Source organism: Passer domesticus, chromosome 2 (assembly GCF_036417665.1).
Source record: "Passer domesticus isolate bPasDom1 chromosome 2, bPasDom1.hap1, whole genome shotgun sequence".
NCBI lineage: Eukaryota > Metazoa > Chordata > Aves > Passeriformes > Passeridae > Passer > Passer domesticus.
The window spans coordinates 117,286,092-117,301,330 of record NC_087475.1 but is presented as its reverse complement, the minus strand read 5'-3'; the positions used below and the strand labels follow the sequence as shown (position 1 = coordinate 117,301,330).

Sequence of the window (15,239 nt, the reverse complement as noted above, 5' to 3'; positions counted from 1 at the left end):
GGTAAAATGGGAAAGATTTTAAATTTGATTTTTTTTTTCTATCTTGTACTGAATAACACAGAAAAAATTAGAAATTAAACACTGAATTTTTTCACTCCTTTACAGTGAAATGGAACAGTGGGAGAGTTTCTTCGGAGACCTTTTTCATTGTGTGAGATTTCAACAAGCTTATTTCACAAAGTATTTTGATTTATTGAGAAGCATTTTGAGGTCTTCATGGAAGTCTTGTAAATTTGTTTGGCCTGATTAAATCCGCTTAGTATCTTCTAACTTCCAACTGCCTAATAAATTGAAAAACTAAGATGATTTTTTTAAAGAATCTAGTCTCAACTTAGTTATTTTTTAAATAAAGTCTGAGGGTATAGACAGAACCAGATGTATTTTGAAGAATAATTTAAAAAAATTACTTTAAATATTTTCCAAGGAATAAAAGTTCCACCTTGTTCTTTAATAAATTAATTGTTAATTGCACTTGCGTGAAAGAGCACACCTTGCAGCAGATTTAATTGATATCTGTAACTGTTTGATCTCCTTCTCACTTTACAGAATACAGTTTGTCATGTCAAATGTTATCTCTCTCTTTGCAGGGAAAATATTTGATGATGTAGGGTCCAATTGATTTCTGATTGAAGTAAGGGAGGAATTACAAAGGCATCGCAGCGCTGAAGGCATTCCCGCGGTGTTGGCAGCGACAGGGGCAGTTCAGCACAAAAAGCAGCAATGCCCCAGCAGAGCCTTGTCCTGAGTGTGTCCTGAGCCCCATCCCAGCGGGACAAAGGGATCCTAAGGCTGGTGCAGCCCCGGGAGCCCTCCTGCCCTGCTGCCTCCCTCTAATCCCCTCGGCCGCCCAGCGCTGCTCACTGCCCGTCCATCCGCTGCTCCAGATCGTCTGCTGCCCTGGCAAGCACTGACCTAAAAATGTTAATCCTGTTTACATTTTCAAGGTCAGAGAGGATCCTCCATCCACTTTGTTTGTTTTACAATGGAAAGAAGACCGAGTAACCAGTGGATTAAGAGGAAAATGCCGTCTCAGTCACTGTATTAGTGCCTTGTAACTGCTTGTCTACATAATCTGAGCAGTTCCTATGTGAACAACAGTTCCTAATTTTTTTTATCAATGTCTCCCTAGTGTGTTTCTGGGAAAAATGCACAGACAAGTCTAGAACTGAGATTTCTTTTTTTATTTTTTTATTCTCAATTTAGGTCAATTAGGAGAATGAGAAATTTCTGTTTAGAAGACATACGTATATGTAAAACTTTCTGGAAAACTAGTTGAATTTTCTTACATGAAAGACTGAAAACCAAAAATATTCAGGTGTTTGAGACCGTAAAAATGTTATATTTTCTATTTTTCATTCTAATCAGAAAAAGTTGGAAGAACACTCCTCCTCCTCCATTTTTATGAAGAAAAGACTTTGGTCTTTACTTTCATAAGCAAACTTTGGTGCCTTTTTTTCTCTTTAAAGCAATCTTAACTATTATGCAGTAACTACTAAATCATTTGAACAGGATCCTGAGTATTATAAAAAATACATATTGTGCAATTTTAGAAGTTGCTTCATGAGAAGAGCAAAGGAAATTTTGCTCTTTTTCTTTTTTTTTAAAAGATTTTGGCTCTTCTATTCCATTCTACTTAAGTCCTCTCTCTAACATATACACACTCAAGTTCTGCATTAGGAAAGGTAGGTTTGCTGCCTTAATCTTTTGGACATCAGAAGACAGCCACACTGCACAGAAAACAGGAATTGATAAAATTAAACTGCCGTTAGATGTTGTGGAATCATCAGAAATAACTATCTTATCAACAAATGGAAGTCCTATCATTTTTCTACAGCAAAGCAGTTTCACATAAGATAAATGGCTCTCAGTCACTGTTGTCTATGATATGGCCAGAAGAGCCCAAGATATGCATCATTTTGACACATATATTCCAGTACTCTTTTAGACAGTAGGATTATATTCAGACTTCTGAAAAAAATGTGAGGCCTTTAGCCTTGGTAAGAGATGTGTGATGCATCCCTTATCTTCCTCACTACTTAGACCTTCAAAATGAGTTTTTGTTATTCAGTGACTTAGATGTGCATGACACGTGCAAGGATAGATTTCTTTTTTCCTTCACCAGCTCTTTTCCCCTTTCTAATGAGGTTAAAGTCCTGATTAGGGAAGCACTTTAAGCTTGGGTTTAAGGGAATTCAACTCAAGAATGCACATAGGTCACTCTGACTCCTGTGCAGTTATGTCAGTTTAAACCAGACGAGTGGCAGGAGGCTTGGATTTTGTCTTGGACAAAAAGAAGGTCACCCAAGAGCAAACCAAACTTCATGAGTGTGCTCTCTGAGAGTTTTCCTTTGTGGGTTTTGCCAGCTGGGCTAGGAGCACTGTGCTTCAGGCTGAATCACTCACCTGCCCTTCTGGGAGGTGCAGTGGTGCCATAATGAGCAGCAACTTTCAATAACTAAAGGCTCAAAATCACAGGATACTTGGAACAGACCTCTGGGGATCATCAAGGTTGGGTCACCTGGAGCGGGTGACACAGGAATGTGTCCAGGTGGCTTTGGAATGTCTCCAGAGAGGGAGACTCTGTGCTCTCTCTGGGCAGCTGCTCCAGTGCTCTGCCTCCCTCAGTGTAAAGTTCTTCATGTTGATGTGGAACTTCTTGTGGTTTAGTTTATGGACATTGCTCCTTGCCCTGTCACTGGACCCCACTGAACAAAGTCAGTTTTGGAGGATGAAGTCAGACCTGGTATGTATGTACACAGGCCATGTATCACCTGTGCAGGTTAGACCATCTAAGTGTGAAAATGAAATGAGATCCCACAATGCATCAAACTCAGAAAGATCATTTTGGGGCAGTAATTCTCAGAAAAGATGCAGAGAAACCTGAAGTGGTTTGTGCAGTACTTTGGGCACGCAAAAGACTAAATATTTTCTGGATATTTACAGATGCGCAACTTAAAGTATTGCATCCACTAAAATCAGTGGCACAGCTTTTGTGGGAGGAAAAACTTATTGAACTGATGTGAGAACTTGTGGTGAAAACAGAAATGAGAAGCTACTTTTTTATCTAAAATCTGGAAGTAAACAGATGTGCCTGAAAAAAAAGTAAAGTGAAAAATACTAATAGTCATGCAAGGATGAGCTTCCTTGGGAAATCTGGAAATATTATGTTCAGGCCAATGTGTTGTACCACAGTACAGAAGGGGAGATTGCTTTTGAGCACTATTTGACCTTGACAAGATGCTATATGATCCCATGTATTGAAAGGCACTGCCCAGTGTAAAGTGGAACTCTTGGTCCCTGATTCTCACATAAGGGATGCTACTGAGAACTGAAAGTCATGTTCTTATCTATCTCCTATTTTCCTGTCCAAGAACAATAAACAAAGAGTAAACCTTATTTGGTATTAGTAGTGGAATTTAAAGAATGATCTGTACTTAAATATGAAAAGTAAGCTAAGGAAATGGATTTGGGGAGATAAGTGTAAAATATTATCCCTGAAATTGCACATATTCACCTTTTGGGGTTTTTTCCATAAAATTACCTGCATGCACATATCCAATGGAATCTAATTTTTCTTTAGCTCAGAATTGCTTTGGACTAGTGTAACCCAGTGGATTTGAGGGATGAACCTCTTGATTTAAATTATCTATATGAGAAGAGAATCAAGCCTATTTTGCACACACAGAAAAGTGTGTCCTGGGAAGCGGTCAAGAAAAGAAGTTCCAAACTTCTTTTATTACTTTATTCATTAACCATCCAGCAACTGCTTCACTTTAAAAATAGCATCCTACAAAAGCACAGACATCCATCTCCTGTCTAGAAGCCATCTGGGAGAAGAATGGAAAGCTATTAAGAAATACTTTATGAAAAAGCCTTTTTTTTTTTTTTTTCTCACAGCCATGTATTCATGGAAACCAAGATTTTTGTCCCAAATATATAGTTCTGACCAACTTATAGAAAATCCACAAAAATGTTTGACAAGGGGGAAGGTCATGAGGAGCTTACAAACCCTTGCTGTTCTAGGATAGTCTTGCTGCATGAAGTACTTGAAGATGATGAATTTGGGCCTGGACTCTCAGGAAAGGGAGAAAGAAGATAGTGCAGTAATAGAAAGAAAAACCTGCTTCAAAAACACTGTGTGGTAGCAATTGCTAAATAAAACTTACTTTTTAAAATTAATGGTATAAGATGGGTAAAATTTATTCCTTCAAATTCATTCAAGTCTAAATCAAATATAAATTTAAAAAAAATGTAATTGTCAAAAACCCTATATTTTGCATGGCTTTAAGTAGCATATAATGTGGAAACTACTGCTGCAGGTCTTTTGGTTAGAAAACTCAATAAATGTTTATTCTGCAAGATGAATTATATACCACGAGTATGTGTCATGAAGAAATTACTTAGTATAACATACAATAAATGTCAAGAAAAAGCCAAGGAATGACAAAAAAATTAAAAGCCTTGTAAAAACCTCTGGACATCTCACAAGATCAGATTTCACATTAAAGGAATATGAAATCTTGTTTTACTGCATTTATAGGAGGGTCTAGTAAAATGAGTCTATGTTCCAGCACACTTGGTTGTTCTGAGTAATGGCAGTGTCACAAAAACTCAGAAACCCTTGTATTTCAACTCTGGGCCATACCTGCTTCTCCATCCATTAATCAAACACGTGCTTCATGGAAGCATGAATGGAATGCAGAGACATGGAAGTCTTCCAAGCTCTGTGAGAAAGATGGGCCTAGAACAGTATTTGTCTATGGCCTTAGCTTACTTTTTCATAAAGCTTATTTTTAAAAAGTGAGCTTTTTACCTGGAAAGTGCTGAAATTCTGTCTAGAATTCTCTTGGCCAGTAAACAGATTACGTTGTAGCTGTGGGTAATTATGCAGCTCACTTCTAAGCAATGCACAAAATCAATTTTAATTAAAAAATCATTTATGCTGAACTGAACCATGCCCATTTAGGAAAAAAAAAAATATTGACCCAGGAAAGTTCAGTCCAGATGCAGAATTCACTTTCACAGTAGCACCCAGCTCTTTCAACCCAATTTTCCAATCTGATTGACAGAAGGACAAAGAGGTCAAATGATTCGTACAACGTCAGACTCATGCGGAGCTTATCCCCAAGATCATCTTGACGCCCTGTCTTTTGCTATAACAACTTAACAGATAGCTACTATCCATTTTGGTCTTTAGTATCCTCCTTTCTGGAACAGGTTGTTCAGTTCTGTCCCCACCAGTCATGTGACAAATTCTCTGACCCTTTGCAACCAGACACAGCAAGGATTCAAGAATCAAACTAGGACAATATTCACTCATAACGTACCTTAAAATATACACACATCTTACAAAATTTAACTAGACTTAAACGAATGCTTGTAGTTGGTATGACACAAAAAGATGTTGTGGTTCTGGTCCCTGTGAGCACTCATAAATTATGGGAAAATTATTTGATTGAATGTGAGTACTGGAAAGATTTGCTGTACCTATCTAAAGTGCATGTGAAACAAATATTCATTTCCTCTCTTGAAATAAGACTACAGTGTCATCACTGATTCTGAAGCATGGACCCCTTTGTAAGATTTAATGTTATTATTCCCAGAGCTGTTACAAGAATTTGAACTATTAAACCATGCAGATGACATCAGGGACACTGTTTTGCCTGGAGAAGTGACTAAATCCTATGCTGCCAAGGTAGGAAGAACTCAATTTGCATAATAAGGGTGAACATATTCATTTTCAGAATATGGGACATATAAGGACCTTGTTAGGTTTAGTTCTTGCACAGGTGCATGTAGAACATTAGGTCTTAAGACACATTCAGTATCGAAAGCTGCTTGCTCTGCTTTTTGTTACCCAGCAAGCACAAACAGCAGACCATATTCTCACCACTACAGAACAGTTCAGCACTCGTGTGGTCTGTTAGAAACCATTATGTTTCAGTTTGGATTTCACACTGATGCAAAACTGCAAAATTGCAATCTAGCATTTTTCTTTACTATTTTTCTGGTGTTAAATGTGGAAAAACATTTGCAGTAATACGTGCAGAAAGCGCAGCAAGGCTGGTTCCCACAACAAACACACTGTACTCAGTATGTACATTTTCAAGTGATTTACTGGCAGATCCCTGCAATAAAACTTGTGCAAAATGTAACCCTTTTCTTTTTCTGGATTCACTCCTTCAATCGTTGCTTCTACATAGACAGCCCTTCAAGAGTTCTTTTCAAACCTGTCATCTCACAAAGCCATAGACCAGAAAGAACTTCTGAACCTGGAGGGCAAAGAAAACCTTTCTAATGGCACTCCAACATATTTTCAAGAGCCTTTCACTGGAAGCTGAATAAGAACAGGAACAACTTAATGTACAAATGGGGTTCCAAAATAAGCCCAAACATTCAGAAAAAAAAATGGAAAGCTGTCTACATACTGAGGAGATAATAAGTGGATGCCCAAAAAAAATTGCTATTAAACTATCCCAGGAAGACACTGTTTATCCTTCTTTCTCTTTTTTCTGTGCTTCTCAATTGAAAGTGCACATTTGATGACATGACTGCTCAGCATAGGGGGAGTATGCACAAATATTAATGAAGATGAAAACCCCTCCTGTTTTGGCTGAGTGTCTAATTAAGTAGGTGCTTAGCTGTATTGACATAAATTATTTACAATTCAAAGTCAGACTGGAAATATCATTAAAATATCATAAGAAAAATTTTTCCTGTTCTGTATCCTAGCTTTTCCACTCCCCACAAAAGGAACAAGTGAAGAAAAAAAAATGGTGATCAATACGCCATTTGGGTGATCAATACACAAAATGGTGGCCAGTACACAAAATGGTGACCAATACATGTGCATATACACACTCCATATGTTCAATTCTTGGAAGCTCACCAGAAACAGAAGTTAGATTAATTTTGAGAGAAGAATGCAAATCAGCTATTATATTTATTATATATATATGTATATATATAGTATCTATATATATATATCTTTTTTTTTTTTTACAATACTTTCCTACAAGAAAAGCTAATTTGGATAAGGATTTAAGTGTGGGATGAAGCAAGAGAAGAAAAAAATTGTAATTATCTGCAGAATGTTGTTTAAAAATTAAAGAAAATTCTTTATTGGAACTGTTTGACCTGAGCTCTCTTTTGCTTAAGATACTAGTGCATACACTCTTGACAAATCTTAAACACTTACTGTCACAGTCCTGGAGATTTTCAATTGCTGATAACAATCTTGCCCTGTCTTCTGGGTTAGAAATATTTAATTCAATGAGGTGGCTTTCATGTAGATCCTTTAAGTCCTCTAGAGTTTCATAGCCATTCAGCAGGAGGGTTGAGGCATATTCCTACAACAGGAAACAAGCAAATCCTCTCATGGAAAAAAGCACTATGTTTAGTAGAGAAATAGGCACAATTTCACTTTTTCTTTCTGGCCAGGTTGAAATGGGCTCCGCTCTCCAGTCCAAGTGACTTACCTTTGGCAGAGGTGGAGAGCAAGAGGGAACAGAGGCAGAGATGCCTGGGGGTCCTCCTGGCCATGCCAGCCTGAGCTCCCTAGCACAGCCCAGCAGCAAACAGGACCAGGGCAGAGCTCTGTCAGAAATTATTTAATTTGCTCAGTGTCTGGACTTTTGTGGGTCATTCCATGAATGTCTCCCACGCTGAGCCCAGGAGGGCCTCTGAGGAAAGGAGTGCTCTGCCTTTTCACAGGAAGAACCCCTCAATACATGCAAGGGGAGAAGCAGAGGGAGCCCTTGGCCCTGCTGTGTCACACAAGGTCCCCCTTGAGCTGTGTGTCGACTCAGTACAAAACTCTGTGCATGCTCCAGGGAAAGGAGTGTTTGCATCAGCAGCAAAGCAATTACCCTTATTAAAAATGTTACTTGTAAATCATGACCTCATTACACTTTGACACTCAGTCAAGATCTAGGGCTGCAGAGAGGGAGAGAGGCACAACATGACCATGGTGCAAAAATACTATTGCTCCCTAAAGATCACAAGAAATTAGAAACACAAATTCTCAATTTTGACACTGGAGTCAGACTGCAGCCCTGGCCCTGAAACATCCACAGCCACGCATCTCCTGTACTGAGGCACACAACTGCAGTCAGGCTGACCTGACAAGTCACCAGTGTCCCTCTCTGAGTGGGACGGGGCTAGGAGTCTTACCTCCTAGACCAGCCACATGATGAGGTAAAATGCAGTTCTATAAGACACTCATTATGCCTTTCCTGGTCTCAAAAACTGAGAACCAGACACAGTTAAGGGATAAAGGGGGTCTTATCTCAGTATTTAATAAGAGTCCTTTTGGTGCACCACTTCACCAGGGTGGAATGTGCTGCAATGCACACACACCATTGATTATGTATACCATTTATAGACCTCACAAATTAGCATATCCAACAAGGATGCCCCCATGGGAGGCCTGGATGAATGGTGTGATATTCCCCCGTCTGTGGGATTACCCCCTGGATGGGCCAAATCTCCAGTTTACAGGATATTTTCTAGAGAGGACCTTGGTTTCTCAAGATAGTGTAGGGTTTTCTGGCCTCCTTCTACAAGGTTTTAGGATGTTTGGTCTCTTGGCCTAACAAAATACTAGGACTATGCTGTTATCACACTTAAGGAATTACACGTATGCATGCTAATACTGAGGTTACATAGAAGTTATATAAAAGGTATAAAAAAGAAAAGGCAAAAAATCATCTTGGCATCACTCACATCAGATAAAAGATAGACACGAGGTTGCTTTGCTTTGCTTTGCTGAGATCAAAACTGCTGAAACCTGCCTTTCTCCTCCTGCCTGTAAATGACATTCAAACCTGAGCGCACAGAAAGGGAGCGTTTCAAATAGAGCTGGGAAATGCCTTGGCTGACCTGCAGGTGGACACATTCCAGGAGCTCTTGCAATGTTTTGGGCTTGGTCCTTTTGCTTCCTCTGTGTGGGTTGATCTTTCTGGGTGCAGCTTCTTCTTCCAAGATAATATCCACATAAATGAACTTGAAATTTCCTACTTTGTTGTTCAACATGCCTGTCCATATGCCCATGGGAGTTTTGCAGATGATATCTATGATGTCTCCTTTCTAGAACAGTAAAAAAAGCACACCACTGCTTACACCTCTGGTTTGTTATATGCAGTTTTTCCTCTATGGACCAAAACCAGCACTAGTCAGTGTGAAGGAACTTTTTTTAATTACCTAGATTTAGTGCCTTTGCTTTTATAAAATCCCAGGAAAAGAATTACAGACAGTAGAACTAGTCCTTATCTCCAAACCTTTGCAAAGGAGAGGTGAGCATAAGCAGCCCTCTCACTATTTTTGTGCTCCACTTGGTCCCTGAAAAGGGATAGGGTTGCATCAGCAATTAACTTTTCTCATGGGCAGTGGACATAGTTTGGGCAAAAGCAAGGGATTACTGTAAGGTTATTTTCAAAATATATGCCATAGCATTTGCAGAATAATCTTATTATCTAGCCTCTCAAGGGTCTTCAAAAACAGAGAGCTGATCTATGTGAAAGGTGGACTCCTACCCATTTTACAGAAAAATCACTGTCTGCATTTCTCAAAGATAATAAAGAACATTTAACTCCCTTAACAAATATGAGTGCTTAAAAGGATGACAAGACAGCTATTTCAAGAGGATTTCTTGGTGAAGGTGTTCACAGCCACACTGTGGGAACCAAGGTCTCAGCTCAGGAAAATACTCATTCTGAGTAATTCTCGTAGTAAAAAGGCTCTTAGCAAAGTCATGCACCCTACACAATTAGCCCCCAAGCACCTCAAAACTGAGCCCTCTCTTCTTGGCACGTATCACAGGAAAATGTTGAAAGCCTTTGAAGAGTTATCCAACAAATACTTGCTTCATTTGGTATTTTGTTGCAAAGTTAGAAATCAAACTGAGTTGGTTAAGATGTGTCCACAGCTCCATGATGTACATCTTTTCTGGTCTGGTCAAGGAGCAGCAAGTCAAGTGGTCACCCTAGTTTTGGTACAAACCCAAGTACAAAACTGACTGTGAGCTGGTGACTTGGTTTAGTTAGAATGTGGGGCTCAGAGCTGTCAGCACATTTGAAATAGGAACTAAACAAACATTTACTTAAAGCTCTATAAGCACGTGTTATTCTACAAACTCGTGCAGGCTTGGGAGCTTCAGATGTGGATGCAGGTCAGGATTAGGCAGTGGCTCCAAGCCAAGCTGCAGATGCACTTTGAATTCAGATTCAGAGTACTGAAACTTTGTGTGACAAATACAGGGGATTTCAACCCTAAATATTAGCTTATAATTCCAAAATACACCACCCTAATGAATAAAAAAGAAACCTATATGAACCACCAGATATTTGCTATTTCATGACCAGATAAATAGTTAAAAGTGTTAAACTGTATTAAAAGAAATGCCCTAGATGTGGGTGGAAATGGAGGGCAAGTGCTGAAGACTGCAAGTACCAGCAGAGCAACAGCTCTCATGTAGGCTGGAGAGGAAGAGAGGGAGTCTGTGTGAGATACAGGATTTGGCAAAATGAAGAAGCTGTGAAGAAGAGTCTGAAGGGCTGGGTTTTTAAAGTTATGTTTGACTGTTTTTAAGTTATATTCCTCACTCACACAGCCCAGACACCCCTTGCCATGTCTGGGCTGAGGAATGTTCACAGCTCAAACATAGGCTTAGAGAAAAGTTTAATGGAAAGGTAAACTGTTTTTATTAAAGGCAATAGGTGCCACTGAGCTTTGGATATATCCTAGTGACTGTGAAAGCTTGGGGAGACAACTTCATATCCCATGAGACTTTAATCTTTCTTACTCCAGACCATTTATGTGGGAAGCAACATGTATTTTATTCTGAGGAAGGCTAGGGTAGGTAGTGAGATAGCATGAGGAGGTTTCTACCTGGAATCTGTGCCTTAAAAAGCCTCTAGCAGCACTTAGCTTTGCAGCATTGTCTGAACTAAGTCCTTACAGAAGCACTGGAAACCAGATCAGCCTTGCTTTTAGAGTGTCCCACGTGCTTAAGCAGCTAAAAATTCATTATTAAATGTATTATTTACACGTAACAAATGGTCCCCCTGGCATTGCTAGTGGGAGAGGAGGAGTCCTGGTGGCTGTCTCACCTTGATTTTCAGCGAGTCGGTGTCGTACGGGCTGGGAGTGAAGTCGGTGTGCACTTTGGCTCGGCCGCAGAAGGGGCCGTTGTAGGGCACCTCGTCCTCCAAGCGCAGGCTGTCCCTGTTGCTCGTGCCATCCGAGCAGCTGGTCACCCCACCTGGGAGAGAGGCAGCTTGAGAGACCAAACACCCAGACATGCAACCCTGCACAGCAGCCCAAAGGAGGGGGTTCAAAGCCACAGAATCAGAGACAGAGCGTATCCTGTGTGGGTTTGACACGTTCCAGGATAACTACATTCAATAAAAATCATGCTACAAGAGACAGAACAAAATGGGTAGGAGATCTTTCATTAATATCTTCCCTAAAGTAATCTTTTTCTGGTGATGATACTAATAGACTATGCATTTTATTTACAGACTTTCTGAAATATTACCTCTGCAGATTAATAAAATGTACCCTAAAAGTGCAATTTAAGGAATTAATTCTGCTGAACTTCTCCTGTTTATTTAGAGAAATGAAAACAAGTACTGTAGAAGTTATTTTATTTCATTCCAGAGCTAGCTGAAACATCAAAGGAACCTGCATTGCAGAGGGAAATTTTAATCTTATCAACATTTCTGCCTGTCATTTTATCCAAGTTGAGCAATAAAATATCAGCAGAGTAATTCAAGCAAATTTGAGCAAGCTCTGCAATATCCCATCCAAATATGTTTTTAGATAAGAGCAGCAGTGTATTGGAAGTAAACTCCCATATACGATTTTCACAAATCACGTCACAGAAAATGATCATAAAAATGGTTTTGTTTGAGGTGATTGCTTAAGTGCACAGCTCCATCTCAGGGCCAGATTAACTCTAAGTGCAAATGGTCTGGACTGCAGCTCCAGTCAGCGCTCAGGGCTCAGGCAGTGCCTGCACAGTGGCACAGCAGGGATAGCTGTGGCCTGCCACCCAGCAGATATCCACAGCAGGGCAACACAGAGAGAGGTGGAGGCACATTTCTCATCAGACTCCTCTGACCAAGGCTACCCTGCTGGGGAGGGTTTTCAGTGGGTTTCAGGTGGGCTGGGTCTCTCTGCATCATGTCCCAAAGCTGCCAGGTGAGACCCACATCTGCCACCATCTCAGAGAGACATTGTCAGCCTCACTTCTCCAGGACAAAGGATGAACTCACAGCCAGCCAGGACAGGATGCTTGTGTGGCTGCACCCAGTGATTGCAAACCCAGCACTAAGGCAGTGATAACCCCACAAAAATGTATGGTGTATATATGTATACCAGCACTATGCCCTATAATTAATGTTATTTTTTTTTCTTCAGTTAGTATTCCACTCTTAAAAACACTCAATCTATTTCTGGATAGATGTATACCTACCCTAGCTGCTACCCATTTAACCAAATTACACTTTGTCTGCCAGAATGAAGAGCTCTCTACCATGACATTTTTGATCACCAGCTCTGATTCCACAGACATAAGCAACAACTATATTGATCCAGTGACTGAATAAGAAGTATAGGTGTCTTGTACTTACTAGATGAGCTCTGGCCACTGTTCAGACTATAGAGACTTTCCAGAGAGTCACTGGTTTTTAGGGAGACCTTCTCAGTGTGTGTTCCACCACCAGGATCACTGTCTTCTTTTCCCTCTTCATTCTTTAACACAAAAATCAAATGTTAACCCCCAAGAGAATTTTTTGTTTGTTTGTTTTAAAGCATCATTGGAGATCAGCTCATTATTACACTTTATTAATAATTCTTTTGTGAGAGAAAGCATTTTAGAAGTGCATGCCTGGTACTAACCATGACCAACAGTCACCCCTAGTATTTTATGATCCTGAAGAAATTCCCTCTTGATTTTGCCCCACTCTGCTCAAACAGCTAAGCTAGGAAGACTGCAACACACCATGTCAGAGCTGAAAACTTGTAAAGGGAAATTTGTGGGCAGCCTGATAAGATTTTGTCTGCTTGTCTCAGAGGAGGAAATATAAAGCTCAGTTCTGAAAGCAGGTGGTGAAGAGCTGGCTGCCACAGCTGTGTTTGGCTCTGAAGATGGTGGTTGCTTGGTGGCAGGCTGGGGACAGCTTGCACACACACTGGTGTGCTCCAGCACCGTGCTCACCACACTGCCCAGCATTCACCCCGTCCTCGAAACCCAGGGCATTTCAGAATTAACAGGTACATGTTTCTCTCACAAAGTCTAATGGTCTATGAAATTGGCCCCTTGAGTTTATCCCAATAAATCACACCTCAGGAATCACAGCCTGTTCAAAACAATAAGATCCATATTTCAGTCACAGTTAAGTTAGAGACGATGTAACAGATAAATGAAACAGGGATTATCTTTCAAAGGGAGGGACTTTTCAGTAGAATTCATCATGTTGCCAGTGCATGTGGTATCCTGATGCAACTGAAACTGCCTTCAGCACATGGTATTTGGGGAAAAATTAGTTATTCACCAGCTAGATGATGAAGCAAAGTTGGCAGTGTATGTGTGAATTAGAGACCCATACAGGTATATATCAGGCAGAGCACTGAAATGTAGAACTATACTGGTTTTCAGCAAGAACTGTGGTTGTTACAGCAGCCAGCAGCATAACAGATTAATCAGGAGGCTGGTATTGATTGTCATCATCTCCTGCAGGAACAAAGATCATGCTACATGTGTGTCCAACCAGATAATCCATTGAATTTCTGTCATGGGAATTGTTGCTTTAAATGTGCAGAAAGGAAACACAAAAATATAATATAAAGATCATTGATTGCACTTTAGAAAAAAAAAAAAAAAAGAAAAGAAAACTAAACTAATGAAATACGGATCCTTGTCTTGGTCCTCCAAAAGGTATTTAAAGGTATCCTGTGAAAAATTATTTTCTACTTGTGACATTCCTCATTGATTTTCCTTACTTACTTGAAACTGACACATGAGATAGGATGCAGACTAGCTGGATTTTTTTAGGATTGTTAAGTGTGACAAGTTTTTTTTTTCTTATGGTTTTAAATTTTGTAACTTATTATACTTATATAATAAGTACTTATACTGTTATACTTAACAGATACAAAGTACTGAGAAAACAGGGTTTTCAATATGTGCAAGATTGAAACATTATTTTTTATGTTTAATAAAGATAGTTTCACTTAGATAAGGTAAAAGGAGATAAGGCATATGAGTTGGAATTCTCTAGGATGCTGGCTGACCTTTACAAAGTGGACTTCAGAAATAATTCTTGTATCGGGAGATAAATTCTTCTAATTAAGCTTTTTGTACACACTGAGCATCAGACTGATTATGGGGCTCAACCAAAAGTCCCTTGTGTCCACATGATGAATTTTTTTTTGTGCTCATATACACAGGCTCATACAAGTGCTCTTTGAGGAAAAAGCAAAATTAAATGAAGTAAAATTCTTAGGACTCTCTTGGGCCCTTACTGTGTGATTTGTGTGTACACTAAAATGCACATGAAAGAGCAGGTACATACCAAAAGCTGGCTTAATTCAGTATGTGTTGCTACCTTGGCTTTATGGTTTGTCACAACTGAGGACAGTTGAAACATGAACAGAAAAAATGCACATAATATTTTTACTACTTCACATGTATTTCCAACAAACACAAGGCTCTTAGGCTGTATTTACCATCTCCTCAGAGAGTGCCTTGATGTATTTTTTACCCATCTTTTTCTTCATGGTAAGTGAAATGGCTCTCATCTTCTTACTCAGACTTCCTCCATTGTTTGCTGCTTTGATTTGTACTGCTTCCCCAATGTCACTTATAGTCTCCAGCTCAGATATCTGTTTTGAAATCAGAAAGTAAGCAATAACTCACCACAAAAATAAAACACAGCAAGCTGAAGCAGAAATTACAGGGAACTATTAAGTACACTAACACAGTTAGCATGACAATATTCAGCCATGGCCATTTTCCTTGGAAGCTGTGTACCTAAAGAGGTTTGCAGCTCAATACTCTATGTATGAATGACAGAAAGAAAATATATTTTATGGTAAGTAATGTTGTTTCCCATTATTTATTGTCCCTAATATCAATAAGAATTGAGGGAATTTTTGCAGAAGTCTTGAAACAAAAGTGAGACATCTGTGGGTTACTTGTAAAGTGCTGGTTACTTTGGTCATGCACCAATGTGAAT

The 15,239-nt window shown here is 39.5% G+C and overlaps 1 protein-coding gene across 16 annotated transcripts in view; it reads right to left on the bottom strand.

The window, feature by feature from the left end:
- The window catches only part of SAMSN1 (SAM domain, SH3 domain and nuclear localization signals 1), a 161,348-nt gene that overhangs the window by 2,597 nt on the left and 143,512 nt on the right, over positions 1-15,239 (bottom strand). For all 16 annotated transcript variants that reach the window (XM_064410907.1, XM_064410911.1, XM_064410908.1 and 13 more), the window contains 5 exons: positions 14,731-14,886; positions 12,633-12,753; positions 11,109-11,260; positions 8,881-9,087; positions 7,199-7,349 (listed from right to left, as the gene is read on the bottom strand). In XM_064410907.1, coding sequence (XP_064266977.1) covers positions 7,199-7,349; positions 8,881-9,087; positions 11,109-11,260; positions 12,633-12,753; positions 14,731-14,886 — 787 coding nt within the window. The remainder of the gene's footprint in view (positions 1-7,198; positions 7,350-8,880; positions 9,088-11,108; positions 11,261-12,632; positions 12,754-14,730; positions 14,887-15,239) is intronic.